Source organism: Prionailurus bengalensis, chromosome D3, assembly GCF_016509475.1.
Source record: "Prionailurus bengalensis isolate Pbe53 chromosome D3, Fcat_Pben_1.1_paternal_pri, whole genome shotgun sequence".
Lineage (NCBI taxonomy): Eukaryota > Metazoa > Chordata > Mammalia > Carnivora > Felidae > Prionailurus > Prionailurus bengalensis.
In genome coordinates, this window is record NC_057356.1 from 12,906,109 (window position 1) to 12,920,996 (window position 14,888).

The 14,888-nt window shown below is 43.4% G+C and overlaps 1 protein-coding gene across 2 annotated transcripts in view; it reads right to left on the reverse strand.

The window, feature by feature from the left end:
• The window catches only part of MED13L (mediator complex subunit 13L), a 306,114-nt gene that overhangs the window by 26,525 nt on the left and 264,701 nt on the right, over positions 1-14,888 (reverse strand). Inside the window, exons 14-17 of one of the 2 annotated variants that reach the window (XM_043557691.1) lie at positions 13,900-13,999; positions 8,277-8,494; positions 7,762-7,967; positions 3,326-4,263 (exon numbers count right to left, since the gene is read on the reverse strand). In XM_043557691.1, the coding sequence (XP_043413626.1) occupies positions 3,326-4,263; positions 7,762-7,967; positions 8,277-8,494; positions 13,900-13,999 (1,462 nt within the window). Of the gene's footprint in view, positions 1-3,325; positions 4,264-7,761; positions 7,968-8,276; positions 8,498-13,899; positions 14,000-14,888 lie in introns of both variants that reach the window. The other variant, XM_043557690.1, reaches the window with a different exon arrangement.

Here is a 14,888-nt window from a genome sequence, read left to right on the forward strand (position 1 = left end):
AACATTCTTCCTACTAGGAGGAGGGGCTCTTAACAGAGAATCTGAGAAACCTCTCAAACTCTATGCAAAACCCTGCACGCACGTACAAATGTGTACTCTTTCCCAGGGAGGAAGGTCCATCACGCTCATCAAATTCTCAGAAAGATCCGATGAAAGAGCTCATCAAGTTTGAGGTGACCAGCTATGAACCCACACGGCTGCATACCTAAAGACCTTCCCTTACTCTTCCTTTTCTAGCTGACTAGGAAAGGGACACGGTTGGAAATCTAAGATTTACCTACCCACTAAATCTAAAACACAGGGTGCTTAAGACATTTTGAGGTGTATCTCCTAAATCAAACACAAGTGGCAAACCTAAATTTCCAACACCTCCCGAAAGAGCCGGGAGGCCCGGCGAGTGTGGGCTCGGAGCCACGTTCCTGCACAGACAGCCCTGCTGGAGCGGTTGGACAGCCGCCCCCTCCCCCCCCCCCCCCCCCCCCCCCCCCGGCTCTGCTCGCTCTCTCTGCTCTCTCCTCACTCGGCTCTGCTGCTTGCCTGACAACAGAGCAATGGCCATCGCCTTCATCTTCGAGCCTGTGCTGCCTTTTTTCCTTATAGTAAAGAAAAAAGTACTTCTTGTACCCACGGCTCTATCAAAAGTTGGAAAATGACAGACCAAGAGAACCACACACGTTAGAGAAAAATAAAAGCAGACGCACTTCCGTGGGGCTATTCCTGTGCACACGGAACAGAAAGTGTGCCGTGCGAGACAATCGAGGGCGCTGCTGTCTGCAGACCCGGCTCCCGCACCGCACCGTTCACTTCCATCAGCTGTCGGGTACTTTCCAGCTTCTGACTTTGAAGCCCACACCTCCCCTGCAACAAAATCTGCTATTTTTCATATCCAAAGATGACAGTACTGATCCACCCACAGGATGCTTTTCTGTCTGAAGGCTACTGTCTAGTAAAAGGAACCACCCAAGATAATCACCCACATTTCTGTAGGGGAAAGACTGTACTTTCTTTAATTCATAAATTCATCCCACAGACATTAATTAAAGGCTTGCTAAGTGTAAGGCACTGTGCTCAAACCTGAGCAGTTACAGAAGTGAGTGTCACCCTTGAATACTTCCTTAGGAGTCTCCACCTACCAAGAAGCCTCCTTGCTTGGCTACTCCGAAAATGCCTATCACCCCTACTCGGCTGAGCTCTATCCTTGAGCCATAGTTCTTTTCCAGATTTCAAACTATATTTAAGAAGATTATACAGCCTTCTCTCCTCCAAGGCTCAGAGCTGCTCAGGACAGGGTCCATGTTCCGTTCACGTAACCGACCTCTCGGGCCTGGCCGCTCCCACCTCTCTCCAGAGCAGCCCTCACCATGGTCAAAAGACAGGTTGAATCCTCATCTTAAAAGCTCAGCTGTGCTTTAATGCTTATTGGCCATTCTACTCTTTCTTGAACTCGGTTACACCAAAGAATTCAGTAAAGCTCTGTCCCAAGCCCTCTGCGGTTCTCGTTTTGTCCACCTCCTCAGTGAGCTTCCCTCCTCCTCAGTGCTCCTGACTTGAGTTCCGATCTACAAGCCAACCACTCCCTTCCCCCTGAGCTGCAGGCCTGTCAAATCCCAAGTGTCTACTTGAAACCTCTAGCTGGGTATCTCAGAAGGGATCTTTAAAGTCACCAAAACTCAATTTAGGGGCTTTCTCCCCAGACAGGGTCTTCCTCCAGTACACCTAGCTTTGAACAAGGTCACTATGGGTCCAGGTATATGCATCACAAATCCGGGTGTCTTCCTTAGCATCCCGTTCTCCCCAAGCCCCAAAATCCAACCCACTACCAAATCCTGCAGTCCTACCACTTCCTCAACGTCTTTTGAATGCTTCCACTTCTCTTCCATCTCCTTTGCTAAGACACGAAACCAAACTAGTATTTATTTGAGCCACTACATTAAACCTGTAGTCTCTCCACCGTTCCTATCATTTCCAAATCAACAGCCTGCGCCGAAGTCAGAGTATTTGTCTCTCTGTTTTATTTTAAAATTAATTATTATTATTATTTTTGAGACAGAGAGAGAGAGAGAGAGGGAGGGAGGGAGGGAAGAAGGGAGAGGGAGAGGGAACACGTGAGCAGGGGAAGGGCAGAGAGAGACGGAAACAGAATCTGAAGCAGGCTCCAGGCTGTCAGCACAGAGCCCAACGCAGGGCTCGAACTCGTGAACCATGAGATCGTGACCTGAGCCAAAGTCAGGTGCTTAACCAACTGAGCCACCCAGGCACCCCCTGAGAGTATCTGTTTCTTAACTGCACAAATCTGATGGCAATGCCTCTTCATAAACCCATCAATGACCTGTTAGGGCTCTTGGGATAAAGCCCCCAGCCCCAGCAGGACTCAAAAGGTTCTTGTAAATCTAGCCAACTGGAAGCTGGCTTCAGTTTTCTGAAAGCCCCAAGCTCTACGTAATTCTGGGCCTTCACTCTTGCTCCTTCTACCTGGGACACAATTCCTTGCTCTCCACTCTCTTTATCCAATTAATCAGTACTGAGATCTCTAACGTTAGTACTTCTTCAAGGAGGTCTTCCCTGACCCCAGTCTAGGGATGCTCTCCTTAGCCCATGCTTTCATCGCTTATAATGGTTTCTAATAATATGCTAATTCGTGTAATTATTTGATTAATGTACATCTTCCAGAACAGATCAGAAAGTCCCTCCGAGAGGCACCTTGTCTCTTTCGGTCATTTTATCCCCCAGGATGCATCACGGAATAGCGAATGAATAAAGGAAGCGAATGGCAAGTTCCGTGGCCCACTTCGAGCTCTTCGTCACAGATATTTGTCAACTGGAGCTTTTAACAACAGAAGAGCCAGTGACATGCCTCGGGAACCACAACGCAAAGTAAACCGTGATCACTGTTGTAAGATACAAAGCACTGGAAAACCAGAGGAAGGAAAAAGTGCTCTGTAAATGGGCAGAAGGCTTCATGGAGGAAGGACCATGGAAAACCGGCTTAGAGGAATGGGTGGATGTAAACACGAAAGGGTGTACAAACTAGTATCCTGTATAGTCTCGACAACTCTGACACTTAGCAGCCACCGGTTTCCAGTACCAATGGCCCACAGGAATTAACACGACAGGAAGTTTTCAAAAAATAATTCCTCTGCTCAAAAGGTGTTTCCATGTGAAACATTTCTCCAGTCCTTAAATTTAGAATAATTATCAACAGGGCTCTCACTTTAGTTCTTCTGAAGAAGTGAAATTTGAGATTTGTCCTATAACAAAGAAAGCTTATAATTTACCACCATACGAAGAAAATCTGCAAAGTAAGTGTGCATTCTGGAAAACCTACCATTGCTGTGAGGCCAAGAGTGCACAGTGGCACTTCTCACCAGCGCTTCGTCTACTTTTCCACCCGTGGGATTGTCCACGTACTGTCGGCCCTGCTCCAAGGCATTAAAGCATTCCGTCCAATAATCATTATTATCTGCCTGCACCCGGTCGTAACTCCAGCTCACACAGGGAAGAGTCTGGCGACTGTTGGAGGAAATGTAGTCCAAGAAACTCAGTGAAGCAAAAGGTTGTGTATGCTGATTCTGGAGGAGGAGGAGGAGGCTTATAGGTGGCTCCTGGGACTTTCTGGCTCCCTCCACCTGAGGAAGGAAGGTAGTCTGACACATCATTAAGCGCCTCTCCGCAGCCTGACCAATATCCGAATTCTTCCCAAAGATATCCAACTCATCTTCCAGGAAGAGTCCCGAATTGTAGCCAAGTTTGCGATTCATAATCGCGCTAAACCCACAGGTACAGCGATACTGGTCCTCGTTGGAAGAATCGGGGATGTAAAGCCCAACATCTGCCCCTTTGATGTTCATGTTGCAGGCACAGATGCAACAGCTGTCAAAGTTTCTGTCTTTAAAGATATTCATCACGGAGTCTGAGAGGATCAGGGTGACATAGAGGCTGTGGGCTTCGGGAATCGGCTGCATGGTGGCAGGCTCCACAGAGTTAAGGGGCCGCGTGGTGGAGGGAGTAGAGGCAGGTGAGCCCTGATCGGTGCTGTCGTATTTAACCGACCCTTGACCACTGGCAGTGCCCCCTCCTCTGGGAGTTCTTGGGGTCCTGGGGGTTCGCGGTGTGGGGACAGAGAAGCGAGGGGTTGCTGGAGATGGCAAAACTCCTGCCCCGCTGTTGCTGGCTGGGGCAGCGCTGTTCAACGTCACCGGCGTGTTCATCTGGGGCGTATTCAGGTAGTCTGGGTCTGCTAGGCTCCCGACACTAGGCACGTTGCTGCAACAGAGAATGCCGAGTGAGAACGCGCGCTCGTCACAGACTGCCAGGGTTCTCACGGTCACCCCGCCCGCCCGCCCGCCCGCACGCCGCAGCCTTCACGCATGCCATCCCTGGGTATATTCCAGTGTTTCTTAAAAAAAATAAAAGCACTCAAAAAAGCCAGTGAAGCGGATGGGAAAGCAAGCAGCAAGGCATGACGAGCAATACACCACAGCATCTTCCTTCTGCTTATTCCACATCTGCGCGATCTTCATGCTAATCTTTCAAAGGAACTTCACTGATTTTAGAAGAAAACATGGTGCTGAGTCCGGTCAAGGTAGTTTTGAAAAACCGTAACTACTACGTGAAACTGTAACACGAGTTCAGATGCTAAATCAGCTAGAAGGCCATAGGATAAAATCTGGATCTAACTGGCAATTACATTTTTGTCATTTCTTGAAATCGAAAGTCTGCCACCGTACTTGCTCTCTAAGGCGATGATCCATATATGATTCTAAGTCAGACACACATGAAAATGTACTATTCTTCTATTTTCAAAATACAGGCCTATCTAGGCCTGTGTTTTTATAATAATGAGTCACCATGAGGGAATCCAGTTGTAAGAAAGCCACTGGCCAGTGCTACACTACAATTAATACAAATATCACGTGTGTAGCTAGGAGGCCTTAGTACTCATTAGATGAGTTACAAGCACACATCCTATATTGCAGCTTCCACACTTCTAGATTCCTGTGGAGTGGTAGGCAATTTTAGTTCATTTTTAATTTTTCAATATGCTATGCGTTACTGGTAGCACAATTTGTTTCGGTTCCCAGAGACTGATAGCACTGTGTTACCTATTTTTCCATAAGCAATGACTTCTTCTTGGAATAGCCACATAGAGCACAAAACAGTGCCTGCAATGTTCTGCTGTTTTTTTATTGCAAAAAAGTTTTCTGATATACACTCTTAGATGTACATGTAAAACAGCACGAGACCATTCTGTCCAATTAGAAGGTATCAAAAGAACACAGATTTCATTTGATACTTATTATTCTTTTGAAATCTATTAATACTGAGCTTAAACTAATGTTCTTCCAATAAACTACATATTCATTCACTTACAATTTGAAAGAAGAATGTCACAAAGCAATGGCTCTTCAAATAAACTCTTGTGATTTTTAATTAGCTATGCCTCAACTACCAGCCTAAAAAAATCTACATCAAGCACTATAAGGAAATTGTAAATCTGAGGCACAGTGGTATCGCTGAGAACAGATAAAAAATGACCCAGAAACCTTGATTAGCAATCACTGCTATCTCAGAGACCAAAATAATAAGTGCGTAATAAAGATCTTTACCCTAATTGGACTCCTTTCACATTTTCCTGTTTGACAAAACCCTATGAATTACTATGCAGTTCAGGTCAGAAAAGGAACTATGGCTCCTAACGGAAAACCCAAATAATGGAATTGCTCCCTAGGTAGTAAGAATGGTTTAGCTTGCACAGTAACCTGATTTTTCCCCATTCGATAAAAATGAGTTGAGGACCAACACTATGCTAGATGCCAGGTAGTCAACAGTAAAAAGGCAGAAGAAAAGTCAGCTCACAGCCAGTAAGACAGGTGTCAAGCAAGGAAGCACCAGCGTGCTGAGTGTGGCAAAGGGGTGGCCAGGGTGAGGGAGGCCCCAGCAGAAGGAATTCACACAGTCTAGAACTTTGCTGGCCAATAAGGCTGCCGCTAGCCCTACGTGCTAAAGTTTAAGTCAACTTAGATAAAACCAAAAGTTCAGTCTTGGTCTCAACTGGCCACATTTCAAGAGGCATACAGCTACGACACCGGGGCAGGGGCGGCCATTCTGGAAGGTGTGCCGATACTTCATCGAACGAAGTTCCTAACGGTGCCAGCTAAGGATACCAAGGATCTTTGGGATGGCTACTGGCAGACTGAACAGAATAAGCAGTGATCTAAATCACTTATTTTTTAACCGACCATACGGCAACGGGTTGCGTTTCACGTTTTTGAGGAGCCTCTGTGTGTAGGAGATTAAACTGTCCACCGGGTCCCTGGAGCTGCTGCACTGCTGAGAAGGGCACGGCAACGTGTACGGGCCGGTGGGCTCCACTGTACTGCACCAGGCCCTATTTAAATAAGACCGAGTCCAGCCGGAGCACGGCAGCAGGAGACCAGCCAGGGGGGTCACCACCAGGGGCCTTTCGAGCACACTCTTTCACACTGCTGGTGAGTCGTCATTGCCCCAATACTTCCCCAACCATTAGCTGCCGGAGCCTTTCGAGAATCTTGTGTGGGAAGGAGGGCGGGATTATACCATTTTAAAGAAGGGGAGACTCCGATCAGACGGTCATTTAAGGTCACAGACAGGAGGAAACAAAAAAGGGAGGAGCAGGAATAGAGTCCTATGTCAGCACAGCGGTACCTTCCCAAGTCTGGGTTCTTTTATCCCACACCTGCGTCGCGGTTTTTCAATCCCCTAATGACTTCGCACACGTGAGCATAAAGCCCGTTTGGGACACTAACGTTGGTTTCATCAAGATGGTTTTATCTGATGTCACAAATAGAGCCCACAGACTGGATCTGGAATTTGTCTTCTTGTCTTACTGGTTCCTAAAATGTTACTCTGAACTAATTAGCACCGTTTGTAAAAAGGAAATGTATATGAACATGCAGATCTCCAGGCTCCCACATCCTTGTGTGAACTATGTGCTGTCACCGCACGGCAAACAGTCACTTCCAAAGAGGCCTTCTCTCAGCGGGTCCATCACGGACCCTGCCCGTCCCTGCCATCCCGCTGGGGGACACTGACCATTGGTGCCGTCAAGTCGTTTGCTTTCCCCAGTCCACGTTGTCCGTACACTGCTTGCCTGGTCCTGACAGAAACTTGAGTTTGTGGCCTTCTATTTTATAGCATGTATTTTATTAAGAAATTATGAATCATAGGGTAAACGGACTCTGCGTTGTTGATGTAAGTACTGTTTTCTGACAGAGTGAAAAGTGCCCAAGCTACCGTAAACCCAGCCTCTTCCTTCCTCTTCTCCTACCACCTCCGTTGCTGCTTTCTTATGACGTGGGGTCAGCATCAGAGAAAGTCTCCATGTTATCACTTCATTTTAAAGTGCCTTCAGTAAACACACTTGGACTCATCAAGTCACAAACCAAGTACTTACCAATACTACCCCAAAATGGTAGTATTTTTAAGTAAGTAATATATCCTAAGCTCCAATCTAGTGTTTGATTCGTGGTAGACAGTGATTTGATACGGAATGAGCACGAACACCGTGGTTCTCTATACAAATAACCTTAATTTATCTGTGTACGCGAAATTTGGTTCAGAAGACATGTACACTTTCGATACAAAATAATGTGCGCAAAAACACAAATGGCCAAGAAAGGAAAGTTTTAAATGGTATGTGATGTCATCATTGTAGATAAATATTTAGTTAAGCTCAAAACCCGTTCACATGGCCAGTAGCTCGATGCAGATCCCGGCACGTACTTGTAACCGTCTCTACTGAAAATGGCTGCAGGCGGCATGGGCAGCTGTTCAATTTTGGGAGGCACCGCCCACGAAGGCCGAAACAGACAGGCATCAGGTATCTTCAGAGGTAGCAGGCACTGGCTCGGCAACATTTTCAGTGGAGCAAACATGGAGGAACCCACGAAAGGTTGAAAAGTTGGAACTTTGTGCACGTATGAAAAGTCCTGTGACGACAAGAGGGGGCCAGTGATAATGTCGGTGAACAACTCAGGACACCACAACAGCAACAACAATGACTGGAATTCAGCATTTCTCTCATTCGTCAGCAGAACATGCTAATGCCAAAATTAGAAGTTGATCAAGACACTATAATTTATATACAACACAATGTACCTCACGATCCACTGCGAGGATGCCTAGGAACTTAGGTATGTATGGCATATAGATAATACTATCTTGAAGATGCATATGAATCTGCTTAAAAACTGCCCTGCCCTGCCCTGCCCTGGTAAGATTAATATACTGGCAATTACCTTTACTTCCTCTGGCTTGGGACTTCCTAATCCATCTTCTACTTCCATTTTGAATTCAGTGAGCTGTGTTGAAACCATACTGACCATAGGGCTCTCCATCATGCCTAATGCTGTCACTGTCTCTGAACTGATTCCATCTTTATAATTCATCACAGGAGAAAATGCAGGGTGCTGTTCCAAAGAAGGAGGGGTGGGAAACATCCTTTGCAAGTCTGCAACTGCTAAGGGAGGGAGGGAGGGAGGGAGGGAGGGAGGGAGGGAGGGAGGGATAAAGAGAGAGAGAGAGAGAAAAGAAAAAACAGTAATATTTTAACAGGCAGGACTTCTAAAACATCCCAGTTCATAGGCAGGCGCCCTACTTGCATCAGAAATAATGCTAATTGAATGGTTGTATCAGTTACACCATAGAATATTAATAATGGAAGTTTCTAAGAATAAGGTCATCACCAGAAAACTATCCTTTCTGGAACTTTACCACTATCCCCCTGATGCTTTATGATTTGATTTCACGTTAATTAAGTGGACAAAGTCTACATAACATACATTTTTCTTCTAACAAATGATTGCCTGAAAAGCATAAGGAGAGGAGATAAGTAGAAGCTGAAAGAAATCTGACGGAATAACTTTATTAAAAGTTCTATCTCTGCTTACGAATATGTATGAAATATTTCAGAATTATATAAAAATTTCATCTAGCAAATTTTACATGGAAAATCCATCAGGCACTTATACTACAAAAAATAAAAATTTAGAGCTGGAAGGTGGTTTAGATGTAGTAATTACTTAGCTAGTTTGAAAAATCCACCACACTCACTGCTCTTTGGGGAAATGGTTCCACGATCTATTTCCATATTGACATTAAAATGAAACTTCACAGTTAGGTTTAATAATCCTACTTAGACTCAAAAGATTTATTAAAAATCAACTGGTAAAAAAAAAGGGATATTTTAGGAAATACTCAGAGAACAGTGACTCTCAATCCTTTTTTTAAAAAGCATTTTCATATACCTGAGGTTGGCCACCATCATGAACAGTGGCTCATTAAGGCAATGACTGACTCTTCAAAGCTGAGGCGAATATAATGCAATGCCAGTTGTGGTTGTGAAATTTGGCCACTAGGGGGTGTCCTGTACAGCAAATTTATTTACAAATTTGGAGCCATGAATTTAAATCACGGTTTTGGAAAGCTATCTGATGTCCCAATTTCCCATCACATTGCTCTTTCTAGCAACGTCAACATTTACAAGACTTTTTAAAAAAACTTTTTAAGTTTATTTATTTATTGAGAGAGAGAGAGAGAGAGAGAGAGAGAGAGAGAGAGAGAGAGAGAGAAAGCAGGGGAGGTACAGAGAGAAAAAGAGAGAGAGAATCTCAAGCAGGCGCCACACTGTCAAGGGCAGAGCCTGACGTGGGGCTTGAACTCACGAACTGTGAGATCAGACCTGAGCCGAAACCAAGAGTAGGACGTTTAACCAACGGAGCCGCCCAGGTGCCCAAGTAGCTTCAACATGTGAAGAGGCAAACGGTAACCACTGAACAGACTAAGAGAGGACTTCTGGAGTAACTACATTGTGCTCTGCCCCGCGCTAGAGAGTCTGAGGCAGAGCTGCATGGCCGCAGCACTGGGAACGCTTCCGCAGTCCAGGCGCTCACAGCTCAGCACTGCTATGGTCAGGTCAGGTCACCTCCGCCCTCAGGGCCTCCGATCCTTCACCTACTTGGCTGGACTAAATCTGTGATTCTCACCAGGCTTGCCGGCTTTCCTCTGTTTGTGGAGGGCGGGGGTGGGGGGGGGGAAGCCTCTGCCATGTGGAGGCAGAAGAATGCTGAGAACTTCTGTACCAGACGATCTTTACCATGTTTCCCAGTTAAACAACTATATAATTCTGAATAAGGCTTTAGGTGCTCCTCTATAAAACAAGGGAAGGAAGAGGCCAACAGACAGGATTTCAGATCCCAACTTTGACTCTCATCATTTATTTCCACTTCTATTTCCTATAATAGGACTATTATACCTATTGTATAATGGTATTATTACCATTATACAGAATGGTACCTGCTGCTGCCAATTAAAAAAAGAGAGAAAAGAGGAAAAACTAACGCCGCCGCCACCCCCCCCCCCCCAAGTAGATCTTCAAGGCACCTTCTTGCTAGGACAGTATTTTACCCTTAAGGAATCTGACAATTCATGGAACTGGGGATACAAGCCAAGCCAGAAAATCCCAGAGAACCAGTGGAGTCTGAGAAGGAAACATGGTCTTCAAATGTAGCAGCCACCAGATCAATAGTTTTCCTTGAAACAAGACTGAAGGCTTTAACACTGAGTTAGGTTACACTTGAAGTACATCCATCACCTTTATCTTTCAGTCTCTACTCCTTTTCCCAAGCCAAAGAGCAAACTACTGATCAATTTAAAACAAAATTAATGTTTCTGTATAACATTTTAAACTCTAAGTCTGCTTCACAAAAGTTTCAAACTCCTACTATAGATCTTAATCACCAAGTAAATATTTGGAAAATAAACTGTACAAATTCTCTTTGTGTTAAAATGACAACGAACTTAAAGCCTTTCCTTCACATACAGGTGTTCTGGCTATGCATGAAATTTTACCAAGAATTATTTTATTAAATTAGTGTCTAAATTTTCTCTAAGAAATGTACTAAAGGCGTTTCCCACTTGGGGATCCTTAAATTCTTTGATGCTACCTAACAAAGCTGCATATGTCAATTTTCAACACCTCAGGAACCATGACATTTTTTATCAAAAGTAAAAAAAGAACACACACAAGAAAGTATGGAAAAGGAGATTCCACTTGCCAGAGATTCACTTTAAAAAGTGGCCTTCAGCATTCTTAATATCAAATCTGTATTTTTTTAAGATTTTATTTTTAAGTAATCTCTACACCCAACATGGGAGTCTCAACTCACAACCCTGAGATCAAGAGTCACACACTCCAGGGGCACCTGGGTGGCTCAGTCAGACGAGCGTCCGACTTCGGCTCAGGTCATGGTCTCACGGTTCGTGGGTTCGAGTCCCGCGTCGGGCTCTGTGCTGACAGCTCGGAGCCTGGAGCCTGCTTCGGATTCTGTGTCTCATTCTCTCTCTGCCTCTCCCCCACTTGTGCTCTCTCTCTCTCGAAAATAAATAAATGTAAAAAAAAATTTAAAAAGAGTCACACACTCCACTGACTGAGCCAGCCAGGAGCCCCATTGTCAGATATTCTTAAGGAAGACTCATCGCCTCTCTAGCTTCAAGTTCCTCATCTGCCAAATGGTAATCGTATCTACCTTCCTATTTTTTTTGATATACATTAAATAACATAACGTATGCATGGAAGTCAACACTTTGCCACATAACACCGAAACATTCAATAAGTGATGAAGTGAGTAATAATTAGTCCGCCATGCCCATTTTCTTTTGACTGCAAAAAGATGAAAATGCTGTTAAGTTACAAGGAATTTCTGAAAAGATATGACCCTAAACAACGTTTGAGATGAAAAAACAAACTGCACTCGACATGGATGAGACAGAAAGACGACAGAAACCAGAGAAACACTCTGGTCCTCCAAAAAGAAAGGCTCCTCCATGGCTTGCCTCTTGGATTTTCCCTCTAAAAATGTTAAAGCAAGAGTGGGAACAGCTACCAGAATGGACTGGAGATGAGGTGTGTTATTGTATGTATTGGTATAACATTACCTTAACACAGACTTGGTGCTAAACCAAACCTAGTTATTATTGTGTGCTGCTCTCTTCATTATTATGTTATGACATATACAAATGAGTAACTGTGGACCTGTTCCATCCAAGACCGTATCCACTGCCGCATATGGCTCTAGAGCATGCAAACCAGGTGCTGTCCAAACTGAGATGCGCTGTGCGTATAAAATATACACCAGGTTCTAGAGAGTTAGTTCAAAAAGGGAATGTAAAACACCTCAATATTTTTAATACTGATTACATGTAAAAATGACACTATTTTGGTTACATTAAGTTATATAAACATATTATTTAAATTAATTTTACATGGTTCTTTTTGTGTTCTTTAATGCAACTACTAGAAAATTTAAAATTGCTATGTGGCGCTCAATTCACACTGTATTTCTATTAGATTAGATGGTGCTGCTCTACACACTGAATTTTATAATATGTCTGTCTTCCACCTCCATGTACAATAAAGATGAGAACTTCTTGCCACGCTATTTCACTGTCATGTTGCGGGAGGAGATATTGCAGATATGTCCATTTCCACATATTTCCTCACACATACTTCGCGCACTTCAAAAGATCCCATTCACTCTTATATAGATGTATTATCCTAATGCTAATATTTTTGCTATATTGCAAATTAATTAATTTTTATAACCTGTACTTTATTATAAAATTCTGAGTAGCTTCTTTTTGAAACAATTATTTTCTGAATAAAAATGAGAGAGAGAAGAAAGTATACCATATACTTTCCTGAGCAATGACACTTCCTAGCAGAGTGGTTTCTGAATGCAATATTTTGAGTCCAATGATCTTGGACAAGTCATCAGACATTTTAACATTTAACATCGCTACATTATCACTTAATGTCAAAAAGGGCAGTGGATTAACTGGTTCAAAACAAGGGAAAAAATTCATTCATCTGACCTATCCCATAGGTATCTATCTTAACATTGTTTCTTTTAATCTGTGAATTCCATGTTTGCAAAATTCTGCAGTGCAGAGTAATAAAAAAAGAAAAATGTTTAATTAAAAAAAACCACAGCGACTGGCTGGCTACCATTATTCATTTTCATACATGTCATGCTTGAGAAAGCTTTGCATATTTTAAAAAGCTATGGATCTCCTAAAGCTGTCAAAATCCAATCTCTGTATACTTCACACTTCTACATTTGAGTAAATCAGCACACATTTATAGGTTCATAAAACTTTTTGACTCATCCCTATGACATAGTGGTTTTTCCCCTCAATTTGTTCTCATTACCAGCTGAAGTTAATGAGAAGGTATTAAAGAATGATTTGCAATGGAATTATGTTTCTGCTTCAGAGTATCCACATAAGCTACCCTGACTTTCTTTTCTCTCGTAGAATCATGTAGTTTCCTAGGGTGAAGAATAATTGGGGGGGGGGGGGGGGGGGGGAGAGAAGTTCCTCCTCTTGTCATCAAACATAATAAAGTAGTTGATCTCAAAAGGAAACACAAAAAGCTCAGTATGAATTAGGAAAAGGACCATAGAAAACAAATGTTCATCATTCTTGTGTAAATTAAATTTACGAAAATTGAAACATCTTACACTCTCATAGTGGAATATCATTCTAAAAATCATTGAGTACCATTTATTCTACTGCGAAAAAGGCTATTAGAGAAACAAACCTAAAACATGTTTTTCCACATTTTAAACCACAAAAGTTAATTCTTAATTTGAAAACAAAAGCAAAAGGAATTCAAACGAAGATGGTGTCTTAGCTGCCTGCCACTGAAGGAATTCTAACTTGTACAAGTTTTCACTTGCAGTTAATATTCCGTTAAAAGAAAAGAGGCAGGGAGAGGGGAGTCTCAGATAAGGCACCAGTGAGTATGAGAACACTCTGTGTAAGTTGTAAATAGCACGGCAAAGCTCAATTTCCTTTTCTTACTTGGTGGGTACGGAACAGCAGCTCTTCCGTCCTTCCCAAGAGGCCGGTCTTCTGCCCCAACTGCAGGCATTTTGGATGAGCGCAGCGCAGGTGATGCAGCCTAAGGAAAGATTATTATTATTAAAACAGGGCAACACACGTGTATACAAGTAGAGCCACAACTACTTCTTTTTCTTTTTTTTGGATTTTTTTAAATGTTTGTTTATTTTTGGGAGACAGAGAGACAGAGTGCAAGTGGGGGAGGGGCAGACAGCAGGGAAGACACAGAATCCGAAGCAGGGTCCAGGCTCCAAGCCGCCAGCACAGAACCCGACGCAGGGCTTGAACGCCTGAAGTGCGGGATCATGACCTGGGCTGAAGTCAGACGCTCAACCGACTGAACCACCCAGGCGCCCCATTAGTCAACTATTTCTTAACATGTGCCTACTGATATTCTGGAATGAAGGGAAGATGCTTCCTTACACAGGATTTACCAAGCGAACTTCTGGTAATACCAGCAGACAGTGAAGCAAAGGAGAAGGCTACAAGCTTATCAAGAATGAAAACCAGAGTGACTAAATCTCTGCACAGATCTTGTAAGGGCAGATTGCACCAGCAAAGCAGAACTTGCAGACCTTAAGCAAATCTTCCTCCCAGGTGATTAGAGAAGTGGTTTCAGGGACACAATAATTAAATTAGGGTGGTGCCTCCAAGTAGTAATTAATTATCAGTCTGGTTTTCCTTCTGTTTGGAAGCAGGCAGTTAAAAGAAGTGACCTCAAGTCCTCCCAAAGTATTACGCTTTCATTTTTCACCACACACGCACACACACACAAGCGCGCACATACACACACACACACACACACACACACACACAAATGTGTATCTTCTACTCCTGTTCCCACATTTACTATTCTTCTTCATAAAAAATAACCATATCATATAAAATTACTGAAATATGCAGAGGAATTTTCTTTGTTATTCAAAATAAATTAAGTCTTTTAATAGGCA